General features: G+C 42.3%; 1 protein-coding gene across 1 annotated transcript; it reads left to right on the forward strand.

The window, feature by feature from the left end:
* The first annotated feature begins 4,479 nt into the window (after positions 1–4,479).
* On the forward strand, positions 4,480–13,011 carry LOC133302834 (uncharacterized). Its single transcript, XM_061502655.1, has 4 exons — positions 4,480–4,512; positions 6,064–6,156; positions 6,244–6,355; positions 12,547–13,011. Exons 1-4 carry the CDS (start codon positions 4,480–4,482, stop codon positions 12,588–12,590), a joined length of 282 nt encoding a protein of 93 aa, XP_061358639.1. The 3' UTR covers positions 12,591–13,011.
* The last annotated feature ends 7,774 nt before the right edge of the window (positions 13,012–20,785 follow it).

Genomic DNA, 20,785 nt, shown 5'->3' on the forward strand with positions numbered 1-20,785 from the left:
GCCTCGTTTGGAGCACTGTAGCCCAAGTTATGACAATTTGAAGCAACACAAGAGGGTGTTGAACACAGGCCCCGCGCGCTTCAGCGCGCTATTGGGCGCTCAAGAGCGCGTTATCGGGCGCTAAAGCCTCCATCTGGGCGCTTAAGCGCACGGAGGCAGAGAGCGTCAGGTCTTTCAGTGTAAATGGGCGCTTAAGCGCGAACCACGGCGCTCAAACGCGCTATCTTGGAGGCTTAAGCCCCCATTTGGGACGTTTTATCGCGCAGAGGCAGATGCATCTCCTCCTTCAGTGGCTAAGGGTGCTCAAGCGCGAACCAGGGCGCTCAAGCGCGCAACCCTGGGCGCTTAAGCCCCCACTCTGGGCGCTCCAGCGCGAGGAGGCAGAGAGCATTGGCTCTCACAGGGGCAGCAGGGCGCTTGAGCGCGCTGCCAGGGAATTCTCCCTCTCTCATTTCTCAAGTCCCAACCTAGGGGAAAGGGCATCCCCATGACAAGACTCAATGGTTCATGCTTCATAACTTAACCCTAGCACTTATCCAACCTCTCCTCATGGATTATACTAAATTTTGGGCAACATAACCTTTGTTTTCTCAACATTCCCCAATTTAGCACTAGGTACCTAATATAATTTTCAGCTCAACAATCCAATACATAAGGAGCATACATATATTGAACTTGAAGTAATCATCAATTACAAATCATGTTCATTACAATTTATGGAACTTAGCTTACAAAACACTATGATCACTCCCTTGGCTCCCATCAGCAAACAGATAACCAAAGGCATGAGCATAGGCTAAGTCCATTCCAAATAAACAGAACATACATCTTTCAATTGTCTATTAATTACAATCTTATACATGTGAGCTACAAAACAACATGTATAATATCAAAATACAGGATCCTCATGCATCACTACTAGTCCAAGTATGGCCACTTGCCACTGGTGGCTCCTGCAGCATCCTTACCTGAAAGAGGGTCCCCACAACACGGGGTGAGATATACAAATATATCTAGTAAACCAGGGGTCCTTGGAGTATCTCTCCACTCCACAATTCCATATCAGTGTAATAGCAATAACAATAATAATGCAGTAAATACATATCTATGCAAAGTGCAATAACATCTCCAGGAGAAATCCCTCGAGCTCTCAAGCTGTCCTAAGGAAACTCAGATGCAAATAGTCCTACTGGCCAGCTAAACTACCAAGTATGATTTACGCATCGTCATGCAACATAACAACATAGGGAAACACCATCCTATGCCACACCAAATGCATACACATATGTATAACAAAGCATTACACTATTTCATTGCATTTATATACACTATCAACAGCCACTACCCTTTCAGGGCTTGGTGGAACAATCAAGGGAATTACACCCAAGGTCCGAAGGCTTACCTCAAGCTTTTGTCAACCTTTGTTCCCACCAACCGGTTCCACAATCAATCAACTTTGGTTTCAAGCTATGGTTTACACAGCACACACCTACATCCAGGTGTCATAGCATCAATCGTGCAATTCAATGAATATCTACATATATTCATCAATATCATAACAACTCTATATCACAACGCGACATGAACTTACCTATCCAATTGAACTAACCAAGCTCCATTGCTTGCTCCAATGGTTGATCACTTACGGTTGGTCCAAATGCCTCAATCCTAGACATCATTAGGACACAATCATCAATCAACCAAACCAAACCATTTATCACTAATGCAAGAAAATCCAATATCAAGCATTAAATCTTGCCATTTTCAAAGTATAGTCATATAACTATCTAAGCTCATTTTCACCGATTAATCATCATTCCTAGCATTTCTCATAACATACGCTAAGCTCCAATACTCCTAGAACATAGCCAATCTATCAACATTTCATAAAAACCCTAAAACACTATTCATTAAACCCTAGATCATGCAACTTCAATGGATTATGGGGTTCAAGGAGTAGAATCTTACCACCAATGGTCACACAACCAAGGATTGATGGCTCCTCAAGCTCCAATGGAGGTTGAAGCTCTCAAAACCCCAAACTCTCACAAAGGGACGAACTTTGAGAGGAAAAATCTCACAATACAACACTCCCCACTAAGAACCAAGCTTGGATTAATGATGAGGGTGTGATTCTAAGTGATTTAGGCTTTTGAATCTTCAAATTTGGTTGAGAATAGCTCCCTCCTCTCTTCTTCTCCTTCCCTCCTTCTCTCTCTTTTCCTTTCTTCCTTTCCTCTTCTCTGTTGCTCGACGGGTTGGGTGGGAAATGGGGGTTCTTTTTGTGTTGTTTTATCACTTAACACATGTTAAGTGGAATAATGCGGGTATCGGTTCATCTATCTATTCAACTCCATTAATTACCAAACTTTACCCAAAAGTCTGGTATATTATTCTAGGAATATTTACAATTTTATTTTTTATATTTTGGGTACTTTTGCCTGCACCCATTTATACCCCTTAATTTTCACTGAGTACACTTTTTAACTCCAAAGTGACTCAAATTCATATAATTAAGCCTTATTCTTAATTTTACTCACTAAAACATGCTTAATTATTTAATTGCATGTAATTTGCTAATTACTTGGGTTAGGGCTATTATAACAGACACACTACGACTAGGACCCCAAATATTTGAATGAATAATTGAAAAAGGAGCATCAGCTCGTTTATTGACTCGATTAGCAAAGGAAGAGCGTATGTGCTTTCCTTGCTGACATAACTGACAATCTAAAGTCTGAAGACCGGATAAAAGAGGAACCATCTTCTGTAATTTTGAAAGACTAGGATGCCCGAGACGACTGTGGATGAGTTGTGGAGATTCTGTGAGAGAACAAGCAACTGAAGGGCTCGGCACATCAAGGTAGAACAGACCCCGTGACTCACGGCCCACTCCAATCGTCTTCCCCGTACTCGGGTCCTGCACAGAAACAGAATGGTTTGAGAAGGTGACGATACAGTTAAGAGAATTGATCAATTTACTAACAGATATTAAATTATAAGGGATGTTAGGAATGTAATAGACATATGTCAAGGTCAATGAGGAGGTTGTACAGATTTGTCCAATCCCATGAACGGGGGCCTTAGTTCCATCAGTAAGAGTAAAAGAGGCTAAATTATCAGAATATGTAAGGGATGAAAAGAGTTCTTTATTACCACAGAGGTGATCAGTAGCACCTGAGTCAAATATCCAAGGACCAAGTGATGCAGAATGAGAAACACAAGCAACAGGATTACCAGTTTCTGAAGCAGAGGCCTGAGATTGAGGAGAGGCCTTCCTGAGAAGGGTCTGGACTGCTGCATAGTCTTCAGAGGAGAGAGAGACTGTACCATTTGAAGCAGTATCCGATTGAGCTATATTAGCAGCAGAAGAAGGTGGCAGGTGAGGATATTTTGTGTAGCAACGTTCCTCATAATGACCAAGTTGCTGACAGTAATGACAATGAGGTCGCTGACCACGTCCTCTTGGGCCACGTCCTCCCGGGCCTCTACCACGACCACGTCCACCTCCAATGTTCCTGCGAAAGTCAGTACAGGAAACTAGAGCAGTAGAATCAACAGCAGAAGACGATGCAGGAGCAGATTTTTTATTCAGATTCAGAAGACCCTGATACGTCATTGATAGATCAGGCTCCCCACTAATCAAGATAGTATCCCGGACATTATCATATTCTTCGGGGAGGCCAGACAGTGTGGCAACCATAAAGAGACGTTCCACCTGTTTTCGATATGCAGAAGCATCAGTAGGGTAAGGCTACATATCCAAATATGCCTGCATCAAAGATCGACTATTGCCAACATATGTCTCCATCTGAATGTCGGATGATTTGCTCAGTTCCATAAACTGAGAGATGATGAAATAGAGCTGCTGAACATCATTAGTATAGAGGTTTTTTGCTTCCTCCCACACTTCAGTGCTAGTTTAAAACGAATAGAAGATGTCCAAGACGACTGGATCAATAGATTGCCAGAGGATACTCAGAAGCTGGTTGTCAATCTTTTCCCAATCAAACTTTTTCTCCTTAGGGACATCAGTAGACTTAGTCGTGAGATGGTTCCCATGTCCTTGGCCAAAGAACCAAACTCGAACAGAGGTGGCCCAGTTCTTGTAATTAACAGAACCCTTCAATTTTGAAGAGGTAATGGACCCAACATTGGTAGAGATGATATTGGGAGAATTTTTGACAGGAGGAGATGGAGAACTGACCTCCGAATGAACAGGAGAATTTGCTGCCATAACATGAAATCACAAACATATAAATCGAGTAAATAGGAACGAACCTGATCACCGATCAAGAAGAGGCGCGCACAGAAAGTCAGACCCACAGAGAAACAACCACAGATCTAGAAAGAGGAGGAGAAGGCGAGCTTCTCTGTCCAAGACCGACCGGAAAAAGCTGCCGGAATAGTGCACACGCGTCGGCAGAAGGTGGCGCGTGAGGCCCACGCGCAGAGGAGATGGTCGGCGCGTGAGGGCGCATGGGAACGCCGGGAGGAGAGGGTGCTGATCGCGTATGGTCTGGGCTAAAAACTCGCCGGAAAAGTTCTCCGGCGGCCTGAGCAGTGGCAGACGGTGGTTCCGGTGACCGTCGGAGGTGCTGACGCGTTCGGAAATTGCTCAGAAGGGACTTACAGTCCTTGATGGCTTGCCGGAAGGACGCACGACAAAGAAAAGATGACTCCTAAGCAGTGGGCTTAGGTTTTAAAGCGAAAACAAGGTTTCTAAGCGGAAGCGAGGGTCCCCAGAACAAAAGAGATCTGATACCAACTTGAATATAAAATAATATGTTGTGTATTGATCTAATTCAAAGAGTTACAATATATAGAGACCTTAATGGGCTTAAGTGAAAGGCCCAGACCTAAAACAATCAGAATATTTACAGATAGGAAGTAATCTAATCATATCTAATCATATCTAATATATTCTAACAGGAACAAAGGTGTCGAGCCGTTTACCCCCTTTCTCTTCTTATAACCCTTGTCCCCTGGATGCATACCTTGTCCCCTACAAAACCTTTCCTTTGCATGATCAGCGCACTTTCCTTCTTGGACTACGGGATCTGCTCATACGTGCATAAAATCCCAAAAGGAAAACTCTCACGATTCTTCTTTCCTTTGCTGTCTGCCTAAGGCCCCCAAATTACACACAAGCGAACTGCACGATTCTTTTTGTCCTTTCCTTTTTGAGAAAACGGATCAGGTGAAGGGTTGAGTTCATATATATATTTTTTTTGGGTACCCGAGGGCAGTGAAGGAGTTGTGGGTTTTGGTACGGGAATGAGATGTGTTGTGGTCCCAATTTTCTTTGAAGGATGATTGGGTCTGAAATGGTGGTGGGTTCGGGACAAGATGAGGGAATTGATGTGGGTTGCTTGAGAAAGAGAAAGAGAGAGTGGGTGGCTAGGGTTTGAAACAGGGTGTGGCTGAAGGTTCGAGAGAAAGGAGAGGGGGCTTAGGGTTGGTTTTCTGAAGAACTGAATCATGGGCTACCCCAAAAGTCCCTCTTTTCTTTTTTTTATTATTATTTTTTTCTTTCTTTCATCATTTCTTATTTTCACTTCTTTTCCCTGCTGCAGCATCTGTATCCCAAATATGCCCATGAATTCTTTTTGTTTTTCTTGTTTTGTCCTTGGCTCATAGTTACAGTTTCTGGACTGTGAGCATTGGGTATGAATCTCCTAAAAATAGTAAACAAGTAGGCCCATTAATAATTTCTATCCAAAGTGTGTTTTGGATAGGTAAAATTGGGCTTTAATCCTCTCATTTCAACTGAATAATTTGGCCCAATTAACACCGAGTCTCTTTTGAGAGCCTCAACTAGTAATATCGTTACATTTTATGGATTTCGATATGTACGCTCGTTGGCTTGTATGTATCTTGTGACCGTGTTCTATATATATTTGAGGATGAACCCACGAAGAATGGTTGAGATGTATCTTCCTTTCATCTTTTTTAAGTAATTTTTTTTAAACATGTTGGTTTTATTCTGTATCATTAATTTTAAAATCATGTTCTTCTTCTACTTTCTTAAAGTTATTTTCCTTCTATCTTTTTCATGTGCAGATTCCAAAATGGCTTGCAGGAGAGTCCACTGGGTCTACAAAAAACAGCCCATTTACATTACCAGATGCTTATGTGGCATCTCAGCATAGAAATGTATGTCTACCAAGTTATTTGCTGAATATTTTAATGGTTTTATGTATTGATTTGGTTTAATTGAAAATAATTGTATTTTCTCTTCAGCAAAAAAATTTAGGAGAGATAAGGCAACTATTACAAGAAGCTTCTTTAGAAGAGAGTCGTAAACGAGAATTATCGTCTGCACTTCATGTGTTCTTCAAGGACTGGTTATATGGTAACACTTTCAATCCTTTACTATCATGTCTTTTATTCAAACATATTCGACTCCTACATATACAAGCAATACTATTTCTTCCCATTTCAACATTTTGTTGTTGATGTCCTTGAAATTTGGACTTATTCTGTAACAAGTTACTGTTTCTCGCACAAAAGTTTTATCTAGATTTCTATTTTACCTTTTGTTGTGGTACTTTCTACTTTAATGACCATTGGATTCTGTATTGAGTTTCATCCAACAGTCATATTACTGCCAAATGGGCAGGGGTACCAATCACCACAGATTCTCCATTTTTATTAATGTTAATTGACATTTTGTGTGTGTGTGTGCATGCACACTCATAATTTAAATTAAACTGTATTCACCATCTCTTTGAAGTTTTACTCAAGCGACCCCTCTTTATTCTAATTTTTGCAATATATATATCTAGCTTATTTAATTGAGCATTATTTACATGTCATTATTGCTTTATTTGTTAACTAAACCACCAGCTGTGTTCATGGGTTTAATTTTCCTCTGCTTCACGGGAACACATGCATCCATTTGTGCAGATGGAGTGAGATTTCACTTGACACCATTGTTGACTTTTAACATAACTGTATACATGGTTTAAATATGTTTTTAGTCCCTATGCATAAGACTCGTTTCCAATTCATCCTTATACATAAAATGTTTTCCATCTAGTCCATATATATATAATCATTTTCAAATTCGCCTCTCCTGTTTGTTGTCATAATAACTTTATTATTATTAGAATAGTCTAGAATAGTCTAGATTGTGGGCTTGGCCCATTAGGTCATCCCATTAGGTCTTTTTAGTCTCTATAAATAGAGAGCCTCCTTGTACAGACTTACACACTTGAATATACAATATATTTCAGATTCAATTTGGTATAAGAGCTCTCGATCTGAGGGCTCTGCTTCCGCATATATATTTTTTTTCCTTTCGTTGTACTGCCGTGCATCATACCGGCAAACCTTTTTACCGCCGTGCATCATACCGGCAACCTTTTTCAACCCTCCGAACATTGTTAGACCCTTTTTCGATCTCAGATCGTCATCCTCCTTCATTATTTGACCAGAAAACACTGTTCACATCGCAAGAAACACTGTTCCGTCACTGTTCATCACTGTTCCGGCCACCTTTCCGGCGAGAAACCACGCGATCAGGATCCCCTCACGCCGGCGACCATTTCTGTCCAAGACCCGTCCCAAACGGCCGCCGCACGCGCCTCCACGCGCCACCACAGCTGTCTGCGCGTGGGCCTCACGCGCCACCTCTCTCCGGCGCGTGTGCACTGTTCCGGCCACCTTTTCCGACCAAACCAAGGCAGACAGGCTCGCCTCTGCCTCCTCCTTCCAGATCCAGTGACCGATCGTTGTGGGTCTCTTCCGTTCGAGGGTTTCTAGTGCAAAAGTCGCTACTTTGTTCCTTTTTCGCGTAATTTTTACAGTTTTTTGGTTGTCTGATCGCTGTTCCTGATGGAAGGAACCAGTAAACATTCTTCCGGCATCATTTCAAGTGCTATTCCATCTATCACAACTCTGAAATTGACCGGATCTGCCACTTACAAGACCTGGTCTACCTCCGTTAAGATCTGGTTTACCGGTCAAGGCCATGACAAACATCTCACCACTAAGAAGACTGATATTTCCCAAGATCAGATGACTGAATGGGAGAAAGTTGATGCTCAGCTCCTCAGTATTCTTTGGCAATCCATTGATTCATCTCTTCTCAATATTTTCATTCCTTTTGAGACCTGCTATGATGTGTGGACGGAAGCCAAAAACCTCTACACCAATGATATTCAACAACTTTATTCCATTGTCTCCCAGATGATGGATTTGCGCAAATCACCCGAAGCTCGTATGGAAGTTTATGTTGGTAAGATTCGTTCTTTGATGCAGGAATTTTTGGCTATGTTACCTCATGCTGCGGATGCTACAGTGTACAGGACGCAAGTGGAGCGTCTCTTTACGGTTGTGACTCTCTCTGGTCTCCCTGACGGATTAGAAAGTGTTCGTGAGAACATTCTAACCAGTACTGCGATTCCCAGCATATCCCAGACCTTTCAGCGCCTTCTGAATCTTCAAGATAAGGTGGCTCCCGCACACGTCACAGCTACTGACTCTACTGCTCTCTTGTCTGATTCTGCTGCTTTAGTCTCTCGTGGTAATTGGAACAATGGTGGTCGCGGTCGTGGTCGTGGCCGCGGACAAGGCGGTCGCGGGCCCATGACTTCATATGGCCCAGGCGGGCGCGGACAGACGATGTCGTATGGACAGGGTGGCCGAGGACAAAGGCCTCGGTGTAATTATTGCCAATATCTGGGCCACATTGAAGAACGTTGTTATAGAAAGTACCCTCACTTGAAGCCACCACATATGAACTTTGCTCAAACAGATGTTGTGCCGCCCTCTACCGGATCAGTGACTATTTCCGCTGCAGACTATGAGGCCCTTCTCCAGAAGAGTTCTTCTCAGCCACCTGCTCCAGATACTGGTAATCATGTTGCTTGTTTTTCTCAATCGTCTCTTGGACCCTGGATAATAGACTCAGGTGCAACTGATCATCTTTGTGGTAATAAGGATCTTTTTACTTCCCTTACCTTTTCTAATAATCTTCCCTCTGTTACTCTTGCTGATGGCACCAAGGCTCCTGCTCGTGGCATTGGGCAAGCCAAACCAACTCCCTTCTTGACTTTAACCTCTGTTTATTACATCCCTGGCATTCCTTTTAATTTAATTTCTGTTAGTCAATTGACCCATTCTCTTTCTTGCTCTATCACCTTTTCTAAACAGTCTTTTTCTATGCAGGATCCGAGTACGGGGAAGACGATTGGAGCGGGCGGTGAGTCACGAGGTCTCTACTATCTGCATGCACCCTCTGCTCCAGTTGCATGCTCTCTCACAGAGTCTCCTGAGCTTCTCCATAGCCGTCTGGGTCATCCAAGTCTCTCGAAGCTTCAGCATATGGTTCCTTTTTTGTCAGGTTTCAGGTCTTAAGTCTTTGAATTGTCAGTCTTGTCAGCAGGGAAAGCATACTCGTTCTTCCTTTGCTAGTAGAGAGTCAATAAAAGAGCTGCTGCTCCCTTTTCTATTGTTCATTCTGATATTTGGGGTCCGAGTCGGACTATGTCAGTTTTGGGTTTTCAGTATTTTGTAACCTTTATTGATGATTTCTCCCGTTGCACTTGGGTTTATTTAATGAAAAATCGTTCTGAGTTATTTTCAATTTATCAAAAGTTTTGTGCAGAAATAAAAACTCAATTTGGTGCTTCTATTCAAATCTTGCGCAGTGATAATGCAAAAGAGTATGTGTCTCTTGAATTTTCTAAATTTTTGGATACACATGGGACGATACACCAGACTACTTGTCCCCACACTCCACAACAAAATGGAGTCGCTGAACGTAAAAATAGACATCTAGTTGAAACTGCACGTACTCTTCTCATTCATATGAACGTCCCACTTCGTTTTTGGGCAGATGCTATTATCACCTCATGTTTCCTTATCAACCGCATGCCCTCTTCTGTGCTAAATAATGATGTTCCCCACAGTATTTTGTTTTCCGGAGCACCTTCTTATCCTCTGCCTTTACATATTTTTGGCTGTACTTGTTTTGTTCATGATCTTACTCCAGGTAAAGACAAGTTGACATCCAAGGCCTTCAAATGTATTTTCCTTGGGTATACCCGTTTTCAAAAAGGGTATCGTTGCTATTCACCTGATCTCAAGCGTTATATCGTTTCTGCTGATGTCACTTTCCTTGATCAGCAGCCTTTTCACTCTACTCCGTCTCCAGTGTCACAAGTTGATCAGGTCCTTCCTGTTCCTTTTCTTGACTTGTCTTTACCAGCTGCAGGTGCCCCTATTCCAGAGGAGCAACCAATTACCTCCATACCTGCAGATCGTCCTCTCCTCACATACCAGCGTCGTCAGCCTGCACCTCCTCCGACTTTGCCTCTTGATGACTCATCGCCTTTTCCTGTCGGCTCTTCTCCTCCGGATCCTCCATCAGAGACTCCTCCCATTGCCCTTCGGAAAGGTATTCGATCCACTCGAAATCCTCATCCCCTTTATTCTTTCTTGAGTTATGACAGACTTTCTTCACAACATTTTACTTTTGTTTCTAGTCTCTCTTCTGTTTCCATCCCTAAAACCACAGGTGAAGCACTATCTCATCCAGGGTGGCGCCAGGCGATGCTTGATGAAATGCAGGCACTTCACTCTAATGGCACTTGGGATCTTGTTCGTGCTCCTCCCGGGAAGTCTGTTGTTGGTTGTCGATGGGTGTTCACAGTTAAAGTTGGTCCTGATGGCACTGTTGATCGCCTTAAAGCTCGCTTAGTGGCCAAGGGATACACACAGATCTTTGGTCTTGATTATGGGGATACCTTTTCTCCTGTTGCTAAGATGGCTTCTGTTCGCCTGTTTCTTGCCCTTGCCGCCATTCATCACTGGCCTCTTCTCCAACTTGATATTAAGAATGCTTTTCTACATGGTGACTTGCAGGAAGAAGTTTATATGGAGCAACCACCAGGTTTTGTTGCTCAGGGGGAGAATTCTGGAATGATATGTAAACTTCGGAAATCTTTATATGGCCTGAAGCAATCTCCTCGGGCCTGGTTTAGCCGCTTTAGTTCAGTTGTTGAATCCTTTGGCTTAATCAGAAGCAAAGCCGATCATTCTGTCTTTTACCGGCATAGCTCTTCTGGCCAGTGCGTTTATCTCCTGGTCTATGTTGATGACATTATCATTACAGGCAGTGATCAGATCGGGATTGATCAGTTGAAAGAGCATTTATTCAATCAATTTCAAACCAAAGATCTTGGCAGACTTCGATATTTCTTGGGGATCGAAGTTGCACAGTCTAGGCGGGGCATTTCCATCTGTCAGAGGAAGTATGCACTGGATATCCTAGATGAGACTGGAATGTTAGGCTGTAAACCCATTGATACACCTATGGACCCCAATGTTAAGTTATTACCAGGACAGGGGGAGCCACTGCCAGATCCTAGTCGCTACCGCCGACTAGTTGGAAAATTGAATTATCTTACTGTGACAGGCCAGATATCTCCTTCGCAGTGAGTGTTGCAAGTCAATTTCTTGATTCTCCCTGTGACTCCCATTGGGATGCAGTTATTAGAATTCTCCGATATATTAAAAAGGCGCCAGGAAGAGGTTTATTATATACAAATAAAGGGAGTTCAGAGATCTCTAGTTATTCAGATGCTGACTGGGCAGGTTCTCCTTCAGATAGACGATCCACCTCAGGGTATTGTGTTCTTTTCGGAGGAAATTTGATCTCTTGGAAGAGTAAGAAGCAAACTGTGGTCGCCAGATCCAATGCGGAGGCAGAATATCGGGCAATGGCAAATGCAACCTGTGAGCTCATCTGGCTGAGACAATTGCTGAAGGAACTCCATCTCTGTGAACAAAGAGGCCTATGAAGCTCATTTGTGACAACCAAGCCGCTTTGCATATATCCTCTAACCCAGTCTTTCATGAGAGGACCAAGCATATAGAAATTGACTGTCGGAGATCGAGACAGCATTTGTCAATTCCAATGATCAACTTGCGGATGTATTTACTAAAGCTCTTAGAGGTCCCCGAATAGATCATATTTGTAACAAGCTGGGAGCTTTTGATATATACCCACCAGCTTGAGGGGGAGTGTTAGAAATAATATTATTTTATTATTATTAGAATAGTCTAGAATAGTCTAGATTGTGGGCTTGGCCCATTAGGTCTTTTTAGTCTCTATAAATAGAGAGCCTCCTTGTACAGACTTACGCACTTGAATATACAATATATTTCAGATTCAATTGTAGGTATAGGAACTAAATTGAAAACCTTTTCGTATACGGACCAAATTAATTATTAGACTATTAGTGTCAGGTGTTGCGACAAAATTATATTTTAACCTTTTTACATGCATGTTTGTATCCTAGGATAGCCTAGATTTCAAATATTTATACCGAAACTTCTCTTAATGCTAAGCTGCTAACGGCTGGTGTGCCTCATTAGGAAAGAAATAAATGTTAGCCTATACTTTCAATTGGTTGAGCAGCATATTTCAAATGGAGGGGCTTTTTTGTTCTGTTGAAGAGCTGGCTGCTCTAATTAATCTTGTCAATAAATAGATAAACATATTATGCTAATTATGTGTTTTTTTATGCCTGGCAGCTTCAGGGAACATTCGTCAACTTTACTGTCTCCAAGGTGATTAATCTTTCGCAGACGATGCTAGGGCACAGTTAATGACAGTAAATGGCGAAGGTTTTTGGTTTCCTTTTTGATACTTAGAATACCCCTTGCCAATTCTATTGGCCCAATAGGTAGCTGAGATCTGATGACGTGAAATAGAATGCCCCACCAGTTGTTCAAAAAAAAAAGAATGCCCCACCTATTTATGCGGTCACGTCACTCTGCACAGAATGGAATGGAATATACAATCGGTAATCTGATTGTAATTTTTTTTATTTGTGAAAATAATTACTGTAATATTTTGTTAGTCTAAATTAATGGCCTTTTTTTTAATTTTTTTTTTCAAATTGCTCCTTGATCTAGTGTACTGCTTGATTGATTTCTTGGGTTTTCACTTTTACCAAATTGTGTAGGACAGAATATTGAATTTTGGGGTTTTATGGTTATAAGCAACTTTTCCCGTCAACTATAAAGAAGAGAATGAACACAAATTTTGCAATTTGAACTTATTGCAACACGCGTGGAAGCATAATCTTTGAACATTTTCTTTTCCATAGCGTGAGGAACAACCCAATTTCCGAAACCTACGATGTCAATTTCAGTATCAGTTTGTCAGAGACAATCTTTGCTACCATCAACATAAATAAAAATAGTGGTGGAAACTGGCGACATAGTTCCCGGAGAATACATCGACAAATTTGCTTAGTATGACTATGAAGTATGGATTCCGTGATCAACTACAACTTTGGTAGTTTATTATCTAGAGACAATGCAGCTAAATTTGCAATTACACTCTGAAAACATGCTAATATCATATAGTGCCTTGGTCATTTCCTTGGTTGGCATGTTAACTTTATCAAATAATTTTTACAGGACCTCATGTGGAAGTAACTTTGGATTTAAGATTTGCTGTTGCATTTGGAACGGAACATGAGAAAATGTGTGGATCAATAGGCCAAGAGAACAACTTTGACAATGTGAAACTTTCAAGTTGCTTAAACCCTTTTCTTTATTAATTTGGTGTCTGTTCTGGAATATAAAGAATATTTTGAACATAAATAAAAGGCTACGTTGAGAGAATACTAAAGTTTTTAAATCAATTTGTCATTAGGATAATCAAAACTAGAATGAAGTAAAAGTAAATCCCAAAGGATGATTCTGCTGTAAGTCTGCCAGGAAAGTTGTATTATGTAAGTAGCACACAATAATTTCGTTCTTCAGTGGTATGGCATTAATTTTTTTTATTGATTTATTATATTACAAGCAGTACACTAAGGCTATAAGGCAAAGTAATTTAAAAATAGTTAATAGCAAGAATTTTTTTTATTAATTAAGCCTACACGAGTTGGTTGCATACATTTGATTTAATATGATAGCAACTCTAGATAAAATCTGTTTCAAGCGTTCGAGATCATGACTTTTTAAAAAAAATATTTGTTAATAAATTTTCTCAGTTTTTACAATTTCTAGATATAATATTTAAACTCGCGTATGGTTTTAATTATTAAATCTTTCATATATTATTATTTATTTATTTTTTTGATAACACATATATTATTATTTTGTTGTTGAATAATTTGTAGCAGTGTCGTTTCCATGGTATAGGAGACCATACTGGACCATTAGTTATGGTTTCGTATTTGGAACAAGAACTATCACTTAAATGATTCATATATATTTTCTTCCCCACGTTGCTTATCTGTTTTTTTTTTTTTTTTTTTTTTTAATTTGTATTATAGCTGTTACCATATGTTATGGATATATATCATATCCTAACTACCTATCTAAGAAGTCATCAAAGGATAAGTATCTAATTATCCTAACAACATTAAAGAGCAAGATACTTGCGATAGAATCCTTATCCCAACAGCAAAGAAGCTGAATCCTAAAGCAACTGAGAGATCTACACAAACCCTAGAGGTAACCCTTATAAATAAGAGGCTAAAGATCTCAGGTATACACTTTTCGACTTATTTACTATTGCTACTAACACTGTGCACACACCCACGTCTTGGCTATAAACTATGAAGCAGCGACACTTCAAAAACCCTGACGTGTCGTGTCCGACACTTCCCGACACTCTCGGACACTCCCCGACACTCCAACACGCGTTATAGTAATTCAAAAAAAGGTTCAAAGGTTAAGTTGCGTTGAGTTTTCAGTTCCAACTATTAAATTCATTGGATTACGATTACCATTTTATTGAGTTTAATATAAATATTCGAGATATCTTATGTTTCTTTGCAAAATTTATGAATATTATAAGTTTAGATACATTTTTTTGTTAAATTATTGAATAATAAATATAATATATACTATATAAATTAAAAATATTATTTAATATCAAAACGTGTCCTAACGTGTCAAAATCTAACATTTTTTAGAATTAACGTGTCGGAGTGTCGTGTCGTATCGTGTCACGTGTCCTGTGTCAGTATCGGTGCTACATAGGCTATAAGCCTATTGCTTGTGCGCAGTGATTGAGATACTGACTATAAGCCAATTACGATACCTATATCTAAGATATCTCTGAGCGCATACCATTTGATATAGCAATACGTTAGAAGACCTAACACCATATAAATTAATTATTTCAAACAATATGAATGTTATGAAATTGCTATTAAAATTACAAAATGTATTCTCATTATATGTTAAAATAAAGTAAAGAGTATTTATGATTTTTTACTTTAATGTTTAATTAAATAAAACAAAAAAAGTTAAAAAGATTATGAACCAAGTGAAAGAAGAAATATTTAATTTTACCAAAAAAAAAATATATTTACTTTCTCACCTATTTGTTTACTACAATTCATCCTTAACTAACTTTTTCTTCTTTTCTAAAATGCACTTTTGTTAAATAATTGAGATGAAGTACCGAACTATGTTGCACCGACATTGCTACGGGACACTAGATATATACGACATGACACTCCGATATATTAATTCTAAAAAATGATAGATTTTTCTCTTCCAAATATTTCCAACTAATTATGTTTAATAATTATAAGATATTTACTGACAACTTTTCCTATAAAAATGAATTTGCAAGAAATTAATACGTCGCATTCTATTAATCTACTATTCTGCAAATTGTTTTAGTCTTTAATATATATATTTATATATATAATAGCAAGAAAAAAGTAAATTTTTTAAAGGGGAATGATATTGTAACAATCAATTAGTGTTACTACCAATGTTACTATCAATCAATTTCACCGTTAGATCGATTATGTTGATCTAATAGTTATATTTATTTTCATCTTTGTATGGTTATTGTACCGTTAGGTTCTGTGAGCCCACTATGTACCCTATAGAGTAATGTTACTATATGGATTATACCACTAGGCGAGGTAATGACCAGACTAGTAGGTATAGTTCCAAGAGGCAAGCAAGTTAATAGTAATGGCAGATTAATAGCAAGAGAATGACTAGGAAGTAAATGGGCATAACAACAGTACATAAAAGATACCTCTCAGGTGTGCCCCGGAGGGCTATTTATAAGGGAAATGGAGCGAGTTGGTGAGGGAGAGGTCAACTCTCCTTGGGATTTACTCCCATGGTGCAGTGTTAGGCGTGCTGGCGCTGTCATTGTGGCAGTGCTGCGCCCTCTGCACTCTGGCAGTGTCAGCTTCCCTTTGTGGTTTCTGTCGTAGTCGCCTTCAACAGCAGGCGTTCCAAGATGGGACATGTTGGTGTATGCCTTGGGCCTACTGCTACGTTGGGGGTTGAGGGGGTCCATGTCAGCCCTAAGGGCTGACGTGGGGCAAGGCTGTGGCTGGGCTTGAGTGATTGGGCCAGCTGAGGGTTGGGCCTGTGTAGTTGGGCCGCCCCAGTATTTGGGCCATCCAGAACAGGAGCCCCCCAGCTTGGTAGCAGCTGTGGGGTGGTGCCAAGTTAAAGACTCCGGACGTTCTTGTCAGGGCGGTGTGCGTCCTTAGAGGGGGAGTTACTCGCGCTTTATGGGTATAAGTTGGCGGCTTGGTAGGTAGGATTTGGCGATGTAAAATTCTTGGCGATGTGAAATGCTTGGCGATGTGAAATGCTTGGCGACGTGAAATGCTTGGCGATGTGAAATGCTTGAGCACCCATCGCTTGGCGATGTGAATTGCTTGAGCACCCATCGCTTGGCGATGTGAAATGCTTGAGCACGGGTGATTTCTCTTGGTGATAACCGTCCTACGATCATTGATGATGGGGATTGGCAGGTGATGGAAACAGAAAGCTGCTTCTTAAAGGTACTTTAAGGGGCTTTTCGGTTTCCGAGGAGCCGTAATGATGAGTTATCCCATCATTACTATTTACGCAGGCATCCAAGCGTCATAGGGTTCGGCGCATTAATGCGACGTGGCTGGTGATTTGTCCCTTTGAAGTGACCGTTTTGCCCCCTCTCCTTAACCGCTCATCACACGATGAGCATGCCATCGTACGGTTAAGTGAGGGTTACTTACACGTGTCTGTGTGAGACTTGTGTGATTTGCGTAACCGCTCATCCCACGATGAGCACGCCATTGAACGGTTAAGTGTGAGTTACTTACACGTGTCTGTGTGAGACTAATGTGATTTGCGTAACCGCACGATGAGCATGCCATCGTACGGTTAAGTGAGGTCTCTCTCTTCCCCCCCTTTTTTTTATATAAAAAGGGGGAGGGAGCCCCCTTGTTAGGGCTCTTCCTTACGCGAAACCTACACTCTTGCGCATTGCTCAGAGTCTTTGTTCCCTATCCTCAGTTTGGTGTGATAGTGCCGGTCTTCTTTCTCTTCTTTCCTGCGATTCTCAGGTATAGTCCTTCTTCTCTTGCCGTTTCTATTCTCCTTTGTGGTTGTCTTCTTCTCTTTTTCCTGCTGTATCGATGGTTAGGTTTACAGAACCTATCCCAGGCCTCATACTCCCTGAATTGGAAGTAGAAATTAAGGAAGAAGAATTTGACGAGGCCTTTGAGGCACTGGGGGATAGTGCGGTGGGGCCAGCTATGCGAGAGTGTCTTGCTAGTTGCACCCCAAGTCGTCCCTTAGTTCCTGGGGTTGAGAGGTTTCCCCATGGGAAGGTGCCCGAACTTCTGGGTTTTAGCGAAGAGGAGATTCAAAATCTTCTCCCCGAGAGAGTATCGGGTCCTATCCTACCATATGCTGGTGAGGCGTCGTGTTCAATTCCCCGTAGTGGGCGCCGCAGAGGGCGCCACGATTCGGTTGGTGAGAAGAGCTCCCGACCTAGTGGGCGTTCTCGTGCCGCCTCTAGGAGGCAGATGCTCGCTTCACGCCATCGCGTTTCTCGGCGTTCTGATTTTGGAGTTGGGCGATTAATTCGACTCGTATCCAACATCAACCGCCTACGTCAAAACCGTCCTTTAGAATATTATTTCCACCCTCGCCATTCTCCAGTCGCCCGTCGTTCCTCTCATGGTCTAATTCTCCCCATTCCCCAATCTTTCCATCGTCGCATGTATGATGAGTCGACAGAAAATTGTTTGGGAAGATATCACCCGGAGGATGGTCGCCTTACAAGGTATGGCGTGTGGGACGCCATTTTTGAGGATATAGGGCTTTATAAGATACCGCCTGCTTGGTGGCCTTCTAACCTGAGCTATTCAGATTTTTACTCAAGTTCGTCAGATATCTCGGATTCTGATGGTGAGTTACCTGTATAACTTTTATTTATTTTTTTGTTGTTGTTGTTCTTGGCGCGGAGGGTGTTGGAGGTGACAAGGATGTTGATAGGGTGGGTTGGAGTAACTCGTTTCCTTTTGCAATGGTCTTCTTGGCGTATGTGAAGTTTAGAAGATTGACTGTGTGTTTGTCGCTCCTAGGTAGACCTTTCACGGATTTTCCAAAATTATGGCGACTGTTCCGTCGGACGATGGTCTCGGGGCACGGGATTGGGTTGACTCAGTGGTGGCCTCAACATCTTCAAGCTACTCTGACAAGAGCATCTTACGCAGTCACTATAAAGGTGAATCTAGCTTTAGTATAACTGAAAACGGCGCCATGGAGGCGAAGTGGCAACCGATCGCGGTCGGCGCTGATCGTCGAGTTTGTGACGCGCCTCTTGCGGAGCAGCGATTACGATGGCGATTTATGATGTACAAAACGCACTTTACTGATCAGAAGGTGCGGTTTCCGTTGTCCGAGTTCGAGATGGGGGTGTTATCTCACTTACAGGTTGCGCCTTCACAACTGCATCCCAATGCTTGGGCGTTTGTCCGAGTTTTTGAGAGTATCTGCAAGTATTTTGACATGGTCTATTATGTACGGTCATTTTTCTACTGCTTTCAAGTGTCGCCATCCAAGAAGACGAAGCTTGGTTGGGTTTCTTTTAAGGCGGGCAAATCAGTTGGATCAATATTCGCCCAGTACGCCAACTCTTACAAAAATTGGACGCGTACCTTCTTTCGGATTGAACCAGTGCTAAGCGAGGGCGAGCTCCCTTTCTTTGTTGATCCGTCGAGTGGGGAGTGCCGGTTTCCCCTGTACTGGACTAAGGCTCATTATGAGACGCCGGTCGGTCATTACTCGTTTGCTCTAAGGGTCTTGTCTCCTGGGGAGGTAAGGGCGATCAGTTGGTTTTTGGAGGTAAAGGGGGGTCTTGCCAGTTGGCCCACGAAGCAAGTGTTGTGTCATGGAGGTGTGGTGGCGTTCAAAGTTTTCCTTTTTTTTTTTTTTTTAACTTTGTGGCGATATATTCTGAGACTTCTTGTGTTTACCCTTCCTTGTGTTTATGCTGACTCATATCTTATTGTTTGTAGTTGGAACCATGGCAACCGATGCGTTGAAACTTGCGCGTGATGCCGCCGCTAAAGTGAGGGCCAAGCAGGGCGTGGTGCCTCAGACTCAGACCATCCTTCCCTCCAAAAGGAAAAGTCTGGACAAGGGTAAAGTCGTGGAGGTCCGCCAGAAAAAGAAGAAAGTTCGGTCTGCTGCTGACATCCCTGCTGGTGAACTTGAGAAGCGGGCTAACCGCCCTATTATTAGAGAGCCCACCGGCGTGACTAGCCACTCTTCTGCAAGTGAATCAGTACTTGGTTATGGGTTACAAGGCGCGACAGCGAGCTTAACACCACCAAGATCTTCCCAGGCAGGGCGCTCTGAGAGTTCTGGGGACGGTCTGACCCGGGATGGTGCCTCTGAGGGCGATCCGACTGGGGGAGGTGACCACCCTGTTGAGCCATCTGAAGCTGTAGGTTCACCCCCTCTTCCAGAAATCCTTGTGAGCAGGGCGCTCAGGTTGTCAGAGAGGGACCTCGCCGAAGGCTTCCCCAACGTCAAGCGTCCCAAGATGATAATGCCCCCGCGTTTCGACCGCCAGCAATACCTGGACTGCACCCAAGTAATAATTGGCCGCCTCCTGGGTCAATAGGAGATTACCATGGATTTTGAGGAACGATGTACCCGACAAGAGGATCTTATTGTTGACTTGGGGGGGCAGGTGAATAGCTTGACGGCTGACGTAGGGCGCCTTGGCAAAGAAGTTGCTGATGGGAAAGCTTCTTCAAAATCGTTGATGGCGCAATTAAAAACGGCAGAGAATGCGGTGAAACAATTGACCGCCGATAAAAACAACCTGAGTCTGTCAGTGGAGAATTTGAAGAAGGAAAAGGAGACTCTTTCAGCAGAGCGAGATCAACTCTCTTCAGATTTATTTTCCGCGCACGAGAGCCTTCACGCCAGGGATGACGACTATAAGAAGGCTATTGCTCAAGTGGGGAAGCTGGAAGAGGCTCTGGCAGATCTGATGTATGATTCTTTCAACAACGCCCTCAAGCAGGTTGCCGTGAGGTATGCTGGTATCAATTTGACTGGCCTGGATCCGTCTTATGATGTAGAGGATGGCCAGATTGTAGAGCGCCTTGAAGGTGGTGGGGCGAAGGTGATTGAAACGTCGCCAGAGACTGATGACGATGAAGGAGCTCGCGGCGTGCTTCCAATGACTGACACGGACAGTGATCATACGCGAGATGACGCTGGGCGTGTAACGTCAGGCGATCCTGTTGGTACTGCTAGGCAGGATGAAACGGTTCAGGCGTCGGGGGCGGTTGCCCCAGTAGTTGAAGGGGACCCGTCCGTTCAGGATCGGGATGTTTAAGATGCTCTGGTGTTGGTGGCCTTTTTTTTTTTTTTTTTGGCGTCGTTGGTATGTCAACAGCGGCCTTATGTTATAGAGACTATTAATATCAACGAGTGGATTTCCTTTACCTTTGTCATTTGCACGCTTTGTCTAAAG

Source organism: Gastrolobium bilobum, unplaced genomic scaffold (assembly GCF_033153095.1).
Source record: "Gastrolobium bilobum isolate Gb01-03AN ecotype WA unplaced genomic scaffold, APGP_CSIRO_Gbil_v1 utg247617, whole genome shotgun sequence".
Lineage (NCBI taxonomy): Eukaryota > Viridiplantae > Streptophyta > Magnoliopsida > Fabales > Fabaceae > Gastrolobium > Gastrolobium bilobum.